General features: G+C 38.4%; 1 protein-coding gene and 1 pseudogene across 13 annotated transcripts in view; one reads left to right on the plus strand and one right to left on the minus strand.

Annotated features, from left to right (window-relative positions):
• The window catches only part of PHLDB2 (pleckstrin homology like domain family B member 2), a 264046-nt gene that overhangs the window by 116744 nt on the left and 129259 nt on the right, over positions 1 to 18043 (minus strand). For 10 of the 13 annotated variants that reach the window (XM_012521541.4, XM_058295871.2, XM_058295867.2 and 7 more), the window contains exon 2: positions 10055 to 10169. In XM_012521541.4, coding sequence (XP_012376995.2) covers positions 10055 to 10121 — 67 coding nt within the window. In that variant the 5' untranslated portion in view covers positions 10122 to 10169. Of the gene's footprint in view, positions 1 to 24; positions 4661 to 10054; positions 10170 to 18043 lie in introns of those variants that run through there. The other 3 variants (XM_058295869.2, XM_058295865.2, XM_058295863.2) reach the window with 1 other exon arrangement.
• On the plus strand, positions 15783 to 16652 carry LOC139438840 (zinc finger protein 260-like; annotated as a pseudogene).

Here is an 18043-nt window from a genome sequence, read left to right on the forward strand (position 1 = left end):
GACCGACTGCCGGCCCCTGCTTACCTAGCGGGTAGGCTCGGCGGGGTCCCCGCGGGGAGACAGGGCAGGCGCGCTCCGGGCGCCGCGCCTCACCGCGAGCTCCCCCTCGGGCCGCAGTGGTGGGCTCCAGGCCGCCGGGTCCGGCGCCCCCAGCCCTTGCCTAACCCGCGCGGCGCGGACCGCGGGATTGCTGGCGTTGGGTCTGTCGCCCCGGCCGGTAGTAGTCGGGGATTTTACTGCTGCCGGAGGCGCCTGGCTCTTCTCTCCATCACCCGACGCCAGCAGCGTTTACAGCAGCGCAGTACAGACTTTTGAGGCAGATTTTTTTTTTTAATGAGCTGGAAGAAGGGCGAGAGGGTACACGTCCTCCGGTGATGAGATGATTTCCTCGCCCCACGGTAAAGTTTCCACCGTGAAACTGCGAGTGAGCACATCTCCTAACTGCTCGCCCGCGGCCAGGTTTACCTGGTGCGTCAGACGAGCAGCTTTGCAGAATCACTGACGAGGAACGCCCTCAGTAAGGGCAGGCTGCGGGCAGGAAGGTTTTAAACGCATTTATGTTGATTTCAGTCACTGCTCTCGAAAGTTTCTATATTCTCGAACCTATTTTTCTGAGTTGCGTTACAAATGAAAACAATGCTTACGTGAACATCCTCCCACCGGTGTTTCCGAGAAAGGTTACGAAATGGACCGAGAGCCGCCCGCGGTTGAATTCCGCACGTGGAACGAGAACCTCTTTGCCAGGCTCCCAGCGAGTCTCAGGGGTTACAAAGATAAAGGACGTCGGCCTCGAGGAATTCTCCACCGCCAAGAACGAGCACAACGAAGTGCAAACTATTTAACCTACGATCAGTGTGGATTGGGGCAAGTTATTTTAGCTCCCAGCAACAATTTCTTCATCTGTTGTGTGGTTGATGGTACTCGTGTTGCAGGGCAGTTAAGCTCCAGGAAAATATAGACAAAGTACCTGGCACCTCGAGTGGCACTGAGAAGTCACTCCGTGAATGAATTGTACTTCTCATTATGTGCAACTAAAACTCTACCGTCTAACTTCAGGGAGAGCTTCACCTATGGAATACTTGTCAACTCAAAGTTAAGGATTCCAAGCACCTCTCCTCTCTCTTGCATAGCATCAGTTTCTCCCTCTTTATTGAATCATTCCATCTGCATATAATCATGTTATTTCTCCCATCTTAAAAGAAAAAAATAAGCTCTTGACTCCATTTCTCCCTGCAGCCACTTGCTCTTTTCTCTGCTCAACTACAGCAAAACTCCTTTAAAAGGTTAACAAAAAGTATCTCCAAACTCTCTCTTCCCTTTTACATTCCAGTTAGGCTCCAGCCTCTATCATGCCCTTGGAAATGTTTGTGTCCAAATTAAACTGCTAAATCAAAAGGTTTCTCAGTCCTCTACTTGAGCTATCAGCAGCAATTAACAGTTGATCGCATTTTCCTCTGAAACACTTACCTGGCTTCCAGGGCTTGCTTTCTACGCCACTGGTTGGTCCTTCTCAATCTCCTTTGCTGGTCCCTTCTCCTCCCCCAGACTCTGAGCTTTGCAGTGTGTGGAGTTCACGCTGTGGATGTCTTGTCTCCTCTATCTTGGTGAGCTCGTCCTGCCTCATTGCACTAAATACACAGTCTATGGGTTAATGACTCAAATTTTGTTTCCAGCCAGGCCCTCTCCCCTGAACTCCAGGCAACTCACTAGGCATCTCACATCTAACATGTCCAACACTGAACTGAAATTCCACCCCCAGCTCCCCTCTCTGAACTGGACTCTACTTCACGTCAGGCCTAAAACTGTGGTATCAATCATCCTTGACTTTTCTGTTGACCTCACATTTAAAATCCAACCATCAGGATATCCTTTTTACTCTCTTTTCAATCTAAATCTGAAATTCAACTACTTCTCACCACCTCCACTGTTCTCACCACTGTTCTTATCTTCTGTTGTTTCTGCTTTGCCCCTATGCAGGCTATTCCTACCACAGGAGCCAGACTGATCCTTTTCAAATATGAAGGCAGCTCATATCACACCTCTGCTCAAAATCATGCAATGGCTGCTAACTCAGTCAGAGCATAAGCCAAAGTCCATATAATGGCCCAGAAGGACAATGCACAATCTGTCATTCCTCTGACTTTCATCCCCTACTTCTCCCCACTTTACTCACTTAGCTACTGCCATCCTGGCTTCCTCAGTGTTCCTTGACTATGTCTGTTCCTGCCTCTCCTTCCCCTAAATATCAGCATGGCTTGCTTCTTCACTTCAAGACACTTCTCAAATGGCACCATCTCCCTCCAACCTAACCTGACCACCCTATTTCAAATTGAAAATGCACTCTCCATCCCTATTCTTTATTTTTTTGGTGACAGATTTAGAACCTTCTATATTATAAAATGTACTTTGATGGTGGTGGTTGTGGTGGTGAAGTTATTGTCTGTCTTTCCTCACTAGAGTGTAAGTTCCATACAGGCAGGGAGTTTTGTCTGGTCTCTTTGGCACTATAACCCTGATGTACTTAGAACAGCCCCTGTTAGGTAGTTAGGCTCAAGAATAAATGACAGCATTGAAAACAAAAGCACAGTGGTTGCTCAAGACAACAACCCCAGTAATACACTTGACTACATAGCCATCTGTGAGAGTCATTCTCCCTTGCAAGGGTCTAAGGAGTTTGCATACTAACAAAACACACTTAGAATGGCCATAATTAAATTGCCAATGTAGAGAAAGCATGATCTTGCTGACAACTTGATTTTAAACTTCTGACCTCCAAAACTGTGAGACAATAAATTCCTGTGGTTTAAGCTAACTAGTCTGTGGTACTTTGTTATAGCAGCCCTGGCAAAATAAGACATTGTCTAAAAAAAAAATAGCTAACGTTTTTATTGAGTGCAACAATTATTATATGTACCAGCCATTCTTCCAAATATGGTACAGTATTAATTAGTTTAGTATTAATTAGTTTAATCTTTATAACAACAGTATGAGATAAGTACTGTTATTACTCCCACTTGATAAGTGAAAAACAAAGACACAGAGAAATCAGTGATCACTCACTAATAAATTGGTAGAGGCATAATTTGAACACAAGTGGTGTGGTTCTAAAGCCCATGCCCTTTGATGCCCTCTACCTCTTCTCTGACTATGAATGATATCAGGAGAAATTTCTGTATACTGAATTAATTCCTACTTACTAGATAAAAAATTATCCTCACTGGCTTCTCCTAATTATCTTGTTTAACTGTCGATGTCTATCTTTTGCTATAATCAAGCTTTAAAGTCCAAGATTATTTTATTCATGTTTGCATGAATCATAGTTCCAAGGTATGATACTTAGAAGAGATTTTTTAAAATATTCATTTAATACAAGTTTTAAAGAAAATCCAACCTAGCAAAGATTCTCACTTCTGATGAGTTAGTGTGGTTTCCAATAGCTTTTTCAGTGCCTTAGCAGCCTGAGGGCCAGAAGAGACCACCCCTGAAGGTGCAAGTGTTAACTCACGTGTTAACTGCAGACTCCAACATTTAGGATGTATAGAAGGATGTAAATGACAACTATTATTACAATTATTGCCAGGGTTTCTTTGGGTAGTAGTGATGCTTAAAAAATATATAGGAAAAAAGAAGTGAGCAGTTTCCTTCTACTTTTCCTGTTTCCTGGGTTGATTACTTATGACTTATAGCATTTTGGAGTTATTTTTGTTCAGACTTAATTAACTCTTTATGTTCTTGATCTTTGTACCTCGTCCTTTCTCTGCAGTGGCAGCCAAACAAATTTTTATAGCTGTTGACTTAGCCCATTCTCATCTCCAATGCTACTCCTGAACAACTGTTTGTTCTGAACTTCTCTTCAATATTATGCCTATGTAAAGAAATAAGATGCTTTTAATTTGCAGAGTGTAGTAGAAAGATCATGGATTTTGGAGTCTGGAAAATGAGTATAATAATATCCAACTCATATTTTTATGAATTAACATGATAAATGAGCACCACTCTGTGTACAGGGGCTAGCACAAAGGCAGCACTCAAACAAGTAGTTTCCAGACACACTTGCCCTTGCCCTGTGGAACTAGTATCAAAGCCATTGACCAATTTGTTGTATCTTGTGTCCTTTATAAATTGGTTTCCATATCAAAAATTTTTTTTGAAATTTAGTACTAGGATAAATGTTCTCTCTTAAAAAAATGAATGTACTTTACTTTCTTAGGAAAGTATATCTGTACCTTCATCTATTTTCACATTGGATTTGCAACAGTTGATAAGAAGAGTTTTGTAATTCAGCATTTCCTTTTGTAACCTAGATGCCAAGAAGTTCAGAGTGAATTTACTAATAAATTATTGTAACTATGGTAATATGGAGTTTTCTTCCTACTCCCTTTTTATGTCTGATGTATTTTTATCCCTATAACCTTATTGGACTTTGTCTTTTACTCTTTTATCAAATATATATTTAAATATATGAAATATAAAAATATAATAGTTATTTAACTTAACACCAGAAAATTAACCTTAACTAAAGGGGAAATCACTAATCTCCAAGGGTACAGAAAGGCAAATGATGAATAAGTTTAAATGATAAATAAGTTTAATTACCCCTGTGTGCTACTTTATGTTAAACTATTAAAAGATTGGTTCTCTAATTATGATAAAAATATAAATACATGTGGAAGATCTGATTAATTTCTTTATCAAAATGTTCCCTTTCTGCCCTGCCTCTGATTCTTTTCTGTGAGTTTGTATTGGAATCAGGCAGGGAAGGATGTTGGGTGTGTGTGTGTGTATAGATGTGTGAGTGTTCCCTTCAGATCAACCTAAGGGATCCCAGCTGGCTCACTTTTCTAATCATTTGAGGACCCTAAATTGGTCTACTCTTCCAGCATGGCTGCTTTGAAAAAGGAATTTTCCTTATATCTGATCTGCTCATCACAGAAACAAACTAACAAAAAAACCAGCACTCCATCAGCAAAGAGCAACTCCCTGCTGAAACCATGGTTTTGCTAACTTCCTATCCTGTACTCCTTGATATTGCAGGGAACTCAGCTTTTCTTTTCCCGGTTGCTCCTCTTAATTTTCCTTCAATCTGATTTTCATCATCTCTCCAGTCACCTCACTTTTATTTCAGATTCCTTCCTACAGCACTGGAGATTTCTGACAACTCAGCAGTAGCCATGATTCACAACTTGAGGAATGTTAGAACAAAAGCAAATTTACAAAGCACCTACACCCTTCCCTTCCCGGTACAGTGTGCTTGGATGAGTGAAAGATGGAGACAAACAATATATTTATTGGTCTACATATGAGGAACTAACTGCCTAACATAGAACTGTAATGTGAAAATGGAATATAATACATCCTGTTAAAAATGATACAAACAAAAGTCTTTTAAGAGTTCAGAGAAGGGGGTTTCACTGCCCAGCAAGTTGGTCAGGGAAGAAAATATATATGACCTTCATACTGAAAAGCAGTGCATTCCAGCTAGAGGAATTATCCTGAGGAAAACAGGGAGCTCATAAAGCTGAGAAAGTTTTGGGAAATGGTGAGTAATATAGCTGGAGATAAAGACTGTAGGAGGTGGGGTCAGATTAGGGGTGGGTAGGTGGGGGAGGGATGGGGTTTTGAATTTTAAATTTCATATCTAATACTGTTTTCATTATGTCATTTCCTTGCTCTAAACTTGCCCTGGCTCTTCCTTGCCTGACAAATACAGGAAAAGTCAGTGACTGTGTCAGAAATGGGACTTGATTATATAGGGCTAGGACAGAAGAGAAAAATGAGCTACAGTCCCAGAATTTAAAGACTTCAACAAAGTGTTACTGATTCTTTTTCCTGATATGTTGAACAAAAGTAACAATTCCATGTCAAGCCTATGCAATTACATGCCCATTGAGGTCCAGGTTATAATACTAATCTCTCCTGGGTCCTGATGACCCCTCCTTTCTCCATGTAGTTGTGACAACTCCATAGTCACAGATACGAAAATTTGCACAGAAACTAGCATGAAATTGGTACCTTCACTGTTGGGCCAAGCGTTGGACAGGAACAGTGACTTAATACTCTAATTAACCAGCTCTGTCACCTGGGGTTTGAGGTTATTTGTTTGACCTTTCTCAATGTATCACTTCATGGGGAAAATTGCTTTGTTTCTCTTGAGGGAGTTGTAAAGAGAGCTAATAAAAGCATTATCATAGAGCACCCAGTACTGCCTGGAGATTTTGTGTTAGTGCCCAGAAGCTCTAAGTGGTTTTTTGAGGATTTATTTCTGAGATACAGATATTGATGTTTAAGACTAGCACCGTTTTTGTTTTGTTTTGTTTTGGTTCGGTTTGTTTTTTTGTTTGTTTTTTGTTTTGACTCATTGAATTTCTGGCTATCCTCAAGAACCAGGGGTTTCTGTGAGTTACAAATATGCCTAGAAAAGATGATTGAATTCACTTCTGTAATTCTCAAATGGAAAACAAAAGAAACTATTTAAGCAGTCATCTTATTATTGACACCTAAGATAATCATATTCTATTGATAAGATTGACATAAGTATCTCCAATTTTAATGTGTGTATATGGAGCTACTGTACCTTTTAATGTTAAGATTAAAGTTCGCTTTATAAAAGTCTTAGCAATGAAACAAATGTGCGAGTGAATAGTTACATATATTGAAAGGAATATGCTAATCAAGAAGGCAAATATAGATATGTTTAAAATGTGTATGCTAGCAGAGCATTCTGGGGCTCTCCCTCTCTTTCTAGATTGGGGTGCTTGTTGGGGGAGAAATCACCTAAGTGCTTTTCACTCCTCTAGTCTGTTGAAAACCACTGACCAATATAATTAAGTTGAGCCTTGATGTGGTTTATTGTTTTCCTATGGCACTATTCATTTTGTCCCACATCCTATCTGGTTCCTGAAGTTGTCAAAGTGATAATTTAAGTGAGAAATTCCTTACACAGGCACTTCTGAAGAATCCATATAGGTAGAGGATAACATTACCCTGGTAAATAACTCACTGGTAATTAGCTCTTGAAAGAAAGTTTTATCAGGAAGCAGATGTCGCTCAAGCAGTTGAGTATGCACCTACCACATGGGAGGTCCTGGGTTTGGTTCCAGGTACCTCCTAAAGATTATAAGTAAGACAGCAAGCTGACACAACAAGATGACACAGGGAAGAGACACAAGGAGGAAAACATAATGAAAGACTCAACAAGCAGGGATTGGAAACGGCTCAAGTGATTAGGCGCCTCCCTCCCATGTAGGAGGTCCCAGGTTTGGGTTCTGGTGCCTCCTAAAAAAAAGAAGATGAGCACACAACAAACAGACACAGAGAGCAGACAGCATGCACAAAAAATGAGGGGGAGATAAATAAAATTTTTAAAAAAGTTTTATCTCTCAGAGGGTATTAGCATTTCATGTCTGTATTTTTTTAAAGGGGATTTTCTTTTTTTAAAAAAGATTTTATTTATTTATTTATTTATTTATTTATTTCCCTGCCTTCCCCTCCTCCTGCCCTGATGCTGTTTTTGCTGTCTGTGTTGTCTTCTCTTCTCATTTTCTCTCCTCTGGGATTCGCTGGGATTCAATCCTGGAGACTCCTGATGTGGAGAAATGTTTTCTGTCAATTGTGCCACCTCAGTTCCTGGTTTCTGTGCTTTACCTTGGCTCTCCCCTTGTCTCTTTTGTTACATCTTCATCTTGCTGCATGACTTACTTGCGAGGGCACTCGCACTTTCTCTTCTGTTTTCACCAGGAGGTCCCAGGGATTGAACCCAGGTCCTCCCATATGGTAGGCAAAAGCTCTATCACTTGAGCCACATCCGCCTCCTGTGTTATGTTTTAGAAGGTATCTGGGATTGAACCCAGGACCTTATACATGCAAAGCAAGCACTCAAGCACTGAGCTACACCAACTCCAGCATTTCCTGTTAAAGTCCCAATGACGTTGTGGAGAGGTGAATGTTTTGATTCTATTAGCAATATGAACCCTTTGCTGTTCGTTTCAATTGCCACAATTCTCAGGACAAGAAAGGAGGGCTGAGGAGCCCACACAGGGAAGGGTGGTGATCATGTCCTAATTTACATGCACAGGGTTATTCCTGGGGCACAGCAAATCCAACATGTCTAATCATCACCAAGTTGCCCCAGGGGAATCCCTCAACCCTCCTGCTTTGCTGTATTTCATAATTAAGTAAATAGCATCCCCCCCTCCCATATCCAGTCATCCAATCTGCAATCTGGAAAACCTCTTCAGTTGCTCATTCTTTCTCAATCTCTATTAGCAATCCATTGCCAAACATATTTTTAAGTTCTTACATATCTGGCAGTTCTATTCGTCTTTATCCGTTTGCCTCATTTCTCATCTGGTATTCTCATCTCCCACTTCCAGACTGGGTAAGGAACAAGCTCGGGAGCCCGAGGCAGATGGAGTTTCATTAGTCCTGGGGCTGGAGGGCACCCCTGGGTGAGTGGTGGGAAAGGTTCATCCAATGTAACAGAAGATGGAAGGGTCTAAAGAGAAAACCGAGATTCACATTTTGGAGCGATGGAGTTAGGAAGCATCAAATCCAAAGGACTACAGACTCCTATGTATTTGGCTGGGAGAGTAGCTGGGGAATAGGGTATTTCCTGAGTAATTACTTAGTGTTGTGTTTATGGCAGAGATTAATGACCAGGTGGACAAGGGTAAGCAGATAGTAAAATTATAATAAGTACCTAAATCCAGCCTCTGTTCTCAACAGCTCTAACTAAAATTTTCTGTTTGTCTTGTCTTCTTTCCCCATTAAAGTCTAAGCTTTATCTTGTTCACCATTTGCCATTTGCCTTGCAAAGTACTTCATACAAAACAGAGGTTATAAAATACTTGTTGAATAATTACATGGATCTGTCTTGAATACTGAAACTCCAATCTCATCACTTCAATACTTAGAATTCTTCAGCGACTCCTCAAAGACTTTAAGGTAAAAGAAATCCAGAATCTCCAGTTTAGATAAAATCAAATAAAATATTTGTCATCTGGCTAGTCCAGGTTATTTTCCTACCTAATGGTTTGCCATTTGCTCCTTCCTCTTCCCACAAGGAGCAGAAGTTCCAATCACAATAAAGCACTTGGAGTTATCCATGTGCAATACTCTTTTACCTCTTTCCTCATAATAATGGTTCACCCAGGAACTATAAGTCCAGGAATCACACTGCCCAGAAAACTTTTCTTGACTCCATCCCCAGGCTTAGGTCCACTTAAAGTACTTCTCACTGCTGGATATTATTTTTTTCTGTTTTACCTTCTATCCTTGCACAAGACTTCCTAAGAAAATAAGGCTTTCTAGTTTAATTTTTTATTTCAAGACCTAACAAAATTAAGAAATGAAAAATTAAATCCAACTTGAAATCCCCTTCCCTTAAAAAGTAGATTCTGCAGTGCAGAGATGGATAGCTGAACACAGGGAAATAGGGTACAAACTGAAACCAGTCTTTGTCACATTCCTGAGCCCTTCTGTCTTCTTGATCATTGGAGGTATAATAAACAATAATGAAAGTTTGAGTAATCAGAATAATTTGAATAACTATTTGAATTTGAATAACTTGAATAAGAATAATCCAGGGAAACACATTCCAAAGATTACAACTTGTATCAGAAACCCTGTGAATTGGGAGTGGTTGGGTTGGAGCCTTCTCCTTCTTGGAAGGAGAGAGAGGGATCAGAGTGTAACAACATGATCCTTTCTTTATGCCTCCCATTCTACCCTTTTTTTGTATGGACTTTGATATTCTAATGAATTACTAGAAAGCACCTCTTCAGGCCAGTGGCTTTGGCCCTCTTACCATTTAGCATCTAAACGAAACCACAACAAGTCTTCGGGGAGGTTAGGAGCAGTGACTTGCAAGCAAGCATATGACCAAGCAAAGCTCTGAGCAAGGACTGCCAGCCTGAGGCTATCTTCCTGGTGCTTGCTAGACTTCTGGGTTTATGATGAAAAATGCCAACTCGTTCCCAAGTATAGTGGCGAGAAGGTATTGTAAATATTTACTGAGAATTTCTGCCAATGGAGTGTGTAATGTGAGAATTCTTACCGAGATGTTGTACATCACCAATTCCATCGTCCACAGGCTCTTGTCTCTGGGTATCATCCTCCTCCATCAGGATCTTCTGCTGAATCTCAAAGGAGAAACTGGGATTGATGCCAACCTGCACTCAGCAAAAAAGAGAGGTACCATTACAGGGAAACCAAAAGCTGAACTGACCTCAGACTGAAAAACGAAAGATCAGCAGAGCTAACATCTGGGGGAACACTGGCTGCACTGAAGTTGAAAAACAGACTTCAGACTACCTTATTATACCACTGCTAACTATCCTTTAGAATGAGAAAGCTTCAACAGCAAAAACAACAACAAACCCATACACTTTTGAGTGGAATATATATAAATTAAAACAACAATAACAGCAACAGATGCCAGCAAACAAGTAACAGGATCCTTAGACCAAAAAAGGAACCAGTCTCTTGGCATAGCAGATTCTTTTTGGGGTTGTTGTTGTTGTTATTTTATTTTTCATCCCATTCTTATTATGGGATGCCTTTATTATTTATTTTCACTTTCATAATATTCCATATTATAGGACAGGAAAGTTCTAAGGTTCTCAAGGGTTCTCCAAGGCTTTCCTCCATCTCCTATTCTTATCCAGGCCTCCCCAGATCTCACATGTCCACAGATCTCTTTGCAGAAGTCAGAGGTACCCTGGGAGGTGATATGGTGCCAGGCATGTACTGGCTTCCATTCACTGGGCATCTACTATGCCAAGTATTTTCTCATTTAATTCTCACAATGACTCTAAGACTAAGTATTGTCATTTTCATTTTGCAGATAAGGACGCTGAGGCTCAGGAAGACTAAGAGGTTATCAAAAGTCATATAACAAGCAACATGTGCTATCCCATAAGAAAACAACCCCTACCTCCTATTCAAATGTGGAAAAAGTATCATGTTTTTTAAAACTACATTGTTCTTGAGGTATTAAGGGAATGGATTCTAATGGTGGCAGAAGTGGAGACAGAAAGACAATATTTCAGAATCAAGATGATAGCAATCTAAACAGGGGCATTTGTTTAAGAGAGCAAGGTTCAAATTATGATGTAATGAGAGGTAAAATTCATCAGGCCAAGAGGATTTATGCACTGGGAGCTGAGAGCAGGGGAAGTCTAGTGTGATTTGGGTATGTGGCGGACAATGGTACTGTTATCTAAGAATGGTAATACAAGAAGTGGAGCAGATTTGGAGTGAGGAAGGAAATTCGGCTTTGAATATGTTGAGCTGAAAGACATTTATAGAGCATTTAAGTGAAGTGCAGACAGAGATGCATGTTTGGAGGATGCAGGTCACCAGAAGTTTATTTTTCTACAAATTGGATGGAAGTAAGCTAAGCTAGTTCATAGGCTCAGAGATGATAGGGGAATGCTAAAGATGTAGAAGAGAGGATTAAATGATGGAGCAAGATCCTGGGAGAAGGGAGAGAAGATGGAGTCAAGAATCCAAGTGGAGATTTGCCCTTGACTAGTGGTGTGCTCCTTGTTCCAAGAGAATAGATGGAGGCAAGGAGAAGGAGGTGAGAATTGATGCCCATTTAGATCAACAGCCCTCTAGCGGGGAAGGGTAGGAGGAGAAATATTTTACATGCTGAAGGCCTCACTTTTGTCAATGAAGTACAAAGACAAGTCTTCCATTAAAAGTCTACCAGTCTCGCATTAAGAGAGGATATTGACCAATAGAACCAAATTGAAGACTCAGAAATAGACCCTCACATGTACTGTCCAGTGATTTTTGACAAGGCTGCCAAGCCCTCCCAAATGAACCAGAACAGTCTATTCAACAAATGGTACTGGATATACATTTCCAAAAGGAAGAAGAAGGAACCCTATCTCTAAACCTTATACAAAAATTAACTCAAAATGGATCAAGAACCTCAACATAAAAGCTACAATCATAAAACTCCTAGATAAAAATGTAGGAAAAACATCTTCAAGATCTTGTGGAGAGTGGATGTGGCTCAAGCAGTTGAGCTCCTGCTTCCCACTTGGGAAGTCCCGGATTTGGATCCCAGTGCCTCCTAAAATAAAACAAAAATAAACAAAAGGTAAAACAAGCAAAAAAGCCCAACTCAGGGGAATCAATGTGCCTCAGTGGTTGAATGCTGGCTTCTCACATATAAGGTACCAAGTTCAATCCCACGTCCCTGGTACCTCAAACAAACAAACAAACAAACAAACAAACAATAAAGATCTTATGGTAAGCAGTAGTTTCTTAAAACATACACCCAAAGCACAAGCAACAAAAGAAAAAATAGATAAATGGGATCTCCTCAAAATTCTGAAGAACTTTTGTTCTTAAAAGACTCTGTCAAGAAAGTAAAAAGGCAGCCTAATCAATGGGAGGAAATATTTGCAAACCACATACCTGACAAGGGTTTTATGTCCATGTTATATAAAGAGATCATAAAACTCCACATAGATTGAGAAGTGAAGAATTTTGTTTATCTGTTTTTTGTTTATTATTATTATTATTGAAATAATGAAAATGCTCTAATAATGATTGAAATGATGAATGCACAACTATGTGATTATACCAAATACCACTGATTGTACATTTGTATTATATGCTTCATTAATATGTACCAATAAAATTGATTTATTACCAAAAAAAAAACCCCTCAAAGATAAGAAGTCAAGCAACGCAATTAAAAAATGGGCAAAAAACTTGAATAGACACTTCTCCAAAGAGGAAATACAAATGGCCAAAAGCCCATGAAAAAATGTTCAACATCACTATCTATTAAGGAAATGCAGATCAAATCTAAAATGAGATGCCATTTCACACCTTATAGATGGTCATTATAAATGAAATAAAATAAATACAACTACAAGTGCTGGAGATAATGTGGAGAAATTGGAACACATCTTCACTGTTGGTGGGAATTTAGAATGGGGCAGCCTATGTGGAAGACAGTTTGTTAATACCTCAAGAAGCTGAATGTAGAACTGCCATATGACCGAATGATCCAGCAATCAGATTACTAGGAATATATTCAGAAAAACTGAAGGCAAGGATGCAAACTGAAATTTGCACACTGATGTTCCTAACGGCACTATTCGCAATTGCTAAAATATTGAACCAGCCCAAGTGTCCATGTTGATGAATGGATAAACAAAATGTGGTATATATATATACACACACACAATGGAATACTCTTCAGTTGTAAGAAGAAATGAAATTGGGAAGCATATGATAACATGGATGAATTTTGAGGACATTATGTTGTATGAAATAAGCCAGACACAAAAAGACAATATTGTATGGTCTCACTAATATGAACTAAATATGATGGATAAACTCACAGAGGTAAACTCCAGAGTCTAGGTTACTAAGAAATAGAATGTGTTGAGAATGGGAGCTAATGTTCAGTGTATGTAGACTTTAATGAGGTTTAATGTAAAAGTGTGGAAATGAATAGTTGATGGTAACACATTATAGTAACTAACACTGCTGATTTATAAATGAGATTGTGGCTGAAAGGGATAGTCTGTTGACATAAATGTCAATTGAAACTAGAGAATAATCAAGGGTATGCATAACATAATGATTTCGGTGGTGAACAAAGATCGTGGTTAATAGTAAAAATATAAGAATGTTCTTTTACAAAGTGTTAAGAATATGGTGATGCACTGGAAAATTACAAATAATGTAACATACAGATGATAGTTGACAGTAATATTGTAATATTTATGCAGCATTGGCAATGAAGATATTATATTAATTCTAAGAAACAACTATAAGGGGTAAACGGGGGTATGGGATTTTTCCTTATGGAGCAATGAAAACCTTCTAAAACTGACTGAGACTTCCTGGGTCACCATTTTGGTCTTTCTTCTGGGGTCACTTTACTTGTGCATCTTTGGAAGCTACACCTTCTATATCTTCAGAAGCCTGAAGGTTCCAGGATTGATTTATGGGTTTTATTTTTATTTATTTTTTAAATTATTATTTTTTAAGTCAGTACTGGAGATTGAACCTGAAACCTCATACATGGGAAGCAGGTGCTCAACAAAATGAGCTACACCCACTCCCCAATGGGGTGTTGGTTTGTTTCCAGCATAACCCAGGTGCTATATTACTTCCCCATTTCCTAGTTGTAAAGTCACCAAACTGGATGTGATCCTCAACTGAAGCAAGAAGAGCCATGCACAATAGAACAAATGTTAAGGAGATATTGTCAAGAAGAAGCATAGGGCCTTAAGAAGCAGAAATAACAGCATAACAAAAGTCTTGTGAGTGAACTTACACCCACTTCCACAACAGTACAGACTTAAAATGAAGACAGAGAATGTAAGAAAGTTGGGAAAATATTTTCTCTGATCTCAGATATTGTTTTCTCAAAATAACACTTCTATGAATGTGACTTCACTTTGAAGGAATTTTTATCAGGCTTACCTAAGCATGAGGGAATCATTTAAGGAAAAAAGAATAAAGACAATGAGTTTTACTATAGTTTGTCCCACATGGTGGTCATCCCCTTTAAGTATAAGTGTGAAAGTCTTCTTGGAAATTCAATGTCATGAGATACCTGAGAATTAATACTTCAGAGAAAGCATTTGGAATTTAATGAATTTGGGAAAGTTATATTCACATTGAAGAAATCACGCAAGAGTAAAACCCTGTGTATGTATGGAATATTGAAAATCTTTCAGCCAAGGATTAAATCTCATTAAGCACGAGAATATTCATTTATAAATTAGTATTGTAATGAACATGGGAATGCCTCCACCTGAAGCAAAACTTCACGGAGTGTGAGAAAATTCATACTAGAGAGAAATCATATGAGTGTCCTGAATATAGTTGTCTTCCCAGGACCTTGTATGTGGGAAGCAGGTGCTCAAACCACTGAACTACACCCACTCTCTTTACAGTTATCTTTTATCCCTTATTTTAAAAGCCATAAAGGTCTCAAAAGAGTTGCAACACCTACTCTACAGTTCATTAGATTCACCCGGGACAACTAAGAAGGAGATGATAATGGACAATGACCATCCTAAGGAATAGAGAGAGTCTGCAACTACAAGCAAGATAGTCCCATCTATCTGCCCCATGGATTCTAAGCCTCCTTTCAATTGGAGTTGGAGTGAGTATCACCATCCCAGAATCTTCAGAATTGGGGAATGGGTGATGGACTAGAGTAGACTTACTGGTATTCTAGTATAGACTTATTGTGATTCTAGCAATAGAAGAAATTTTATCACCGATGTGGAGGTAGTGGTCACTGGAGGTTCTGAGAGAAGGAAGAGAGAAAAACAGGTACAACATGGGGGTATTTTTGGGATTTGGGAATTGTCCTGAATGGCATTGCAATGACAGATATAAGCCATTATATATCTTGTCCTAACTTACAAAATTGTGTGGGAGAGAATGTAATCCACAATGTAAACCACAATCCACACTTAGTGGCAATGCTCTAAAATGTGTTCTCTTATTGTAACAAATGTACCACACTAATGAAGGATGTTGCTAATTAGGAAAATGTGGGAGGGGAAGGGAGTAGGGCATATGGGAATCCTCTATATTTTTTATGTAACATTTATATAATCTAAGTATCTTAAAAAAAATAAAAACCTTTATTTAAAAAAATGTCATATAGGGGAACAAGCATATAAATGTAATAAATATGGGAAAGTTACAACCTGATAGAAAATTTCTTTATTCATCAGAAAATTCATACTAAAGAGATATTATATAAATGTGGGAAAGTTTTAATACAAATGTCAAATATCAGACACAAGAGATTTCATACTGGAAAGGAACCCTATGTATGTGGGGAATGTGAAAAGTCTTTAGTCACAAATCATATCTCAGAGAACATGAAAAAACTTATAGTGGGCAGAAACAATATGAATATAAAGAATGCGGAAAAATCTTCAGGCAAAAGCAATACCTCATTAAAAATCAGAGCATTCATTATGGAGAAAAACCCTATAGACAGTGACTGTGGAAAAGCCTTCAACCAGAAGGAAAACCTCATTATCCATTAAAGAATACGTATCTGAAGAGAAACCTTATGAATGTGACAGATGTGGGAAAGCTTTCATTCAGAAACCAAGTCGCATTACACACCAGAGAAGACATACTGGAAATACTATTTATGTAAGGAATGTGGGAAAGCCTTCAGTGGCAAATCAAATCTGACAGAATATGAGAAAATTCATATTGGAGAGAAACCCTATTTATGTAAGGAATGTAGAACAGCCTTCAGGCAGAGGCAGTATCTCACTAAACATTACATTCATACTGGAGAGAAACCCTCTGAATGTAATGAAGGTGGAAAAGCCTTTTCTCAAATCACATTATTTATTGTACATGTGAGAATTCATGCAGGTGATAAACCTTATGAATGTAAGGTATGTGTAAGGGCATTCTGTCAAAGTTCATCTCTTACTGTGTATGTTAGAAATCATACAGGTGAGAAACCCTATCGTTGTGATGATTGTGGAAAAGCCTTTACTCAGTTCTCAACTCTTGGTTTGCATGCGAGAATCCCTACAAGTGAGAAGTCTTATTGGTATAGTGAATGTGGAAAAGCTTTTAACCAGAAGTCACACCACATTAGATATCAGAGAATTCATACTGATTAAAAATGCTATGAATTCCTGGAATAAAGGCTTTCAGCAGATTCATACCACATTAGAAAAATTCATTCTAAAAATACCATGAATGTGGGAAAACCTTAAAAAGAAGCTCAGAACTTATATCCAAGAATTTTCATGAGAAGGAATATTAATAAAATGGAAACATGTGTCCTACACAAACTCATAGCATACATTATTATTGTTGGACTTTAAGAAGCCTTATTGAAAGGTGGAAACAAGTATATTCCACTATACCTCTGCTACTAATCATGGACCTGAATGGAGGTTCTAACGAGTGCAGTAAAATGAAAGAAAAATTGGTATAAGAATTAGGAAAGGGGGAGTGGATGTAGCTCAGTGATTGAGCACCTGCTTCCCATGTACAAGGTCCTGGGTTCAATCCCTGGTATCTCCTAAAAAAAAAAAAAAAAATTAGGGAAGGATAAAATTACCATTTTTTGGTAATATGATACCCTAAATAAAGCTATAATGATTAAAGTTATTTGGTATTGATGCATTAGTTATTATGTGAAATAGAATATGTTGTCAAGAAACATGGTCATGAATTTGAAGGAACTTGATATATGGTAGAAGTGACATTACAAGTCAGGAAGGAAGTGATGCCCTATTCAAAAAATGAATTCAGGGTAATTGGCTCTTCATGTATGGAAATATATTTAGAACACTACTATACATTATACTTAAAAATAAATTCCAAGGGAATCAAAGATTAAAATCAGAAAACAAAACTCTAAAATTAAAAGGAAATATAGCAGAATGCCTTTATTATGCAAGGGGTAAGGAAGCATCTCTTAGAGTTCCACTCTAAGAATATACTGTAGAATAACTAACACATGTATGAAGAACTATATATCATATGGTTATTACATGACAATTTGTAATAAGGCATGTAGGAAAGTAATGTAGCCACCAGTAAGAGAATGAGTGAATAAAGGGTGTTGTATATACACAATGGAAAATGTAGAACAGTTAAGTATGACAAAACTAATACATATATTAGCAAGAAATTATCATAAGCATGTGAAAAAAATCAAGCTACAGTGATGCACATACTATGCTACATTTTTGTAAGTTTGAATAAAACACAAAGATAAATACAATGCACTGATTATGGATTCATATGTGTATGTAGTAAAGAACAAAAAATAGTTTGGAACTATAAAAAAATAAAATTGACTTAGATGATGACAGCACAATTCTCTGATGAAAATGAGATCTACTGAATGTACACTTTGAAGGGATTGTACAAAACATGGGGCTGTATAACACAGGAATCCAGTGGTGGAAGATGGACTGGGTTATCATATCAAATATGAGAACATTTTCTCATGAACTATAACAAATGTATAATACTGATACAGAGTGTTAATCAGGTG

The sequence above is a fragment of the Dasypus novemcinctus genome, chromosome 4, assembly GCF_030445035.2.
Source record: "Dasypus novemcinctus isolate mDasNov1 chromosome 4, mDasNov1.1.hap2, whole genome shotgun sequence".
Taxonomy (NCBI): Eukaryota; Metazoa; Chordata; class Mammalia; order Cingulata; family Dasypodidae; genus Dasypus; species Dasypus novemcinctus.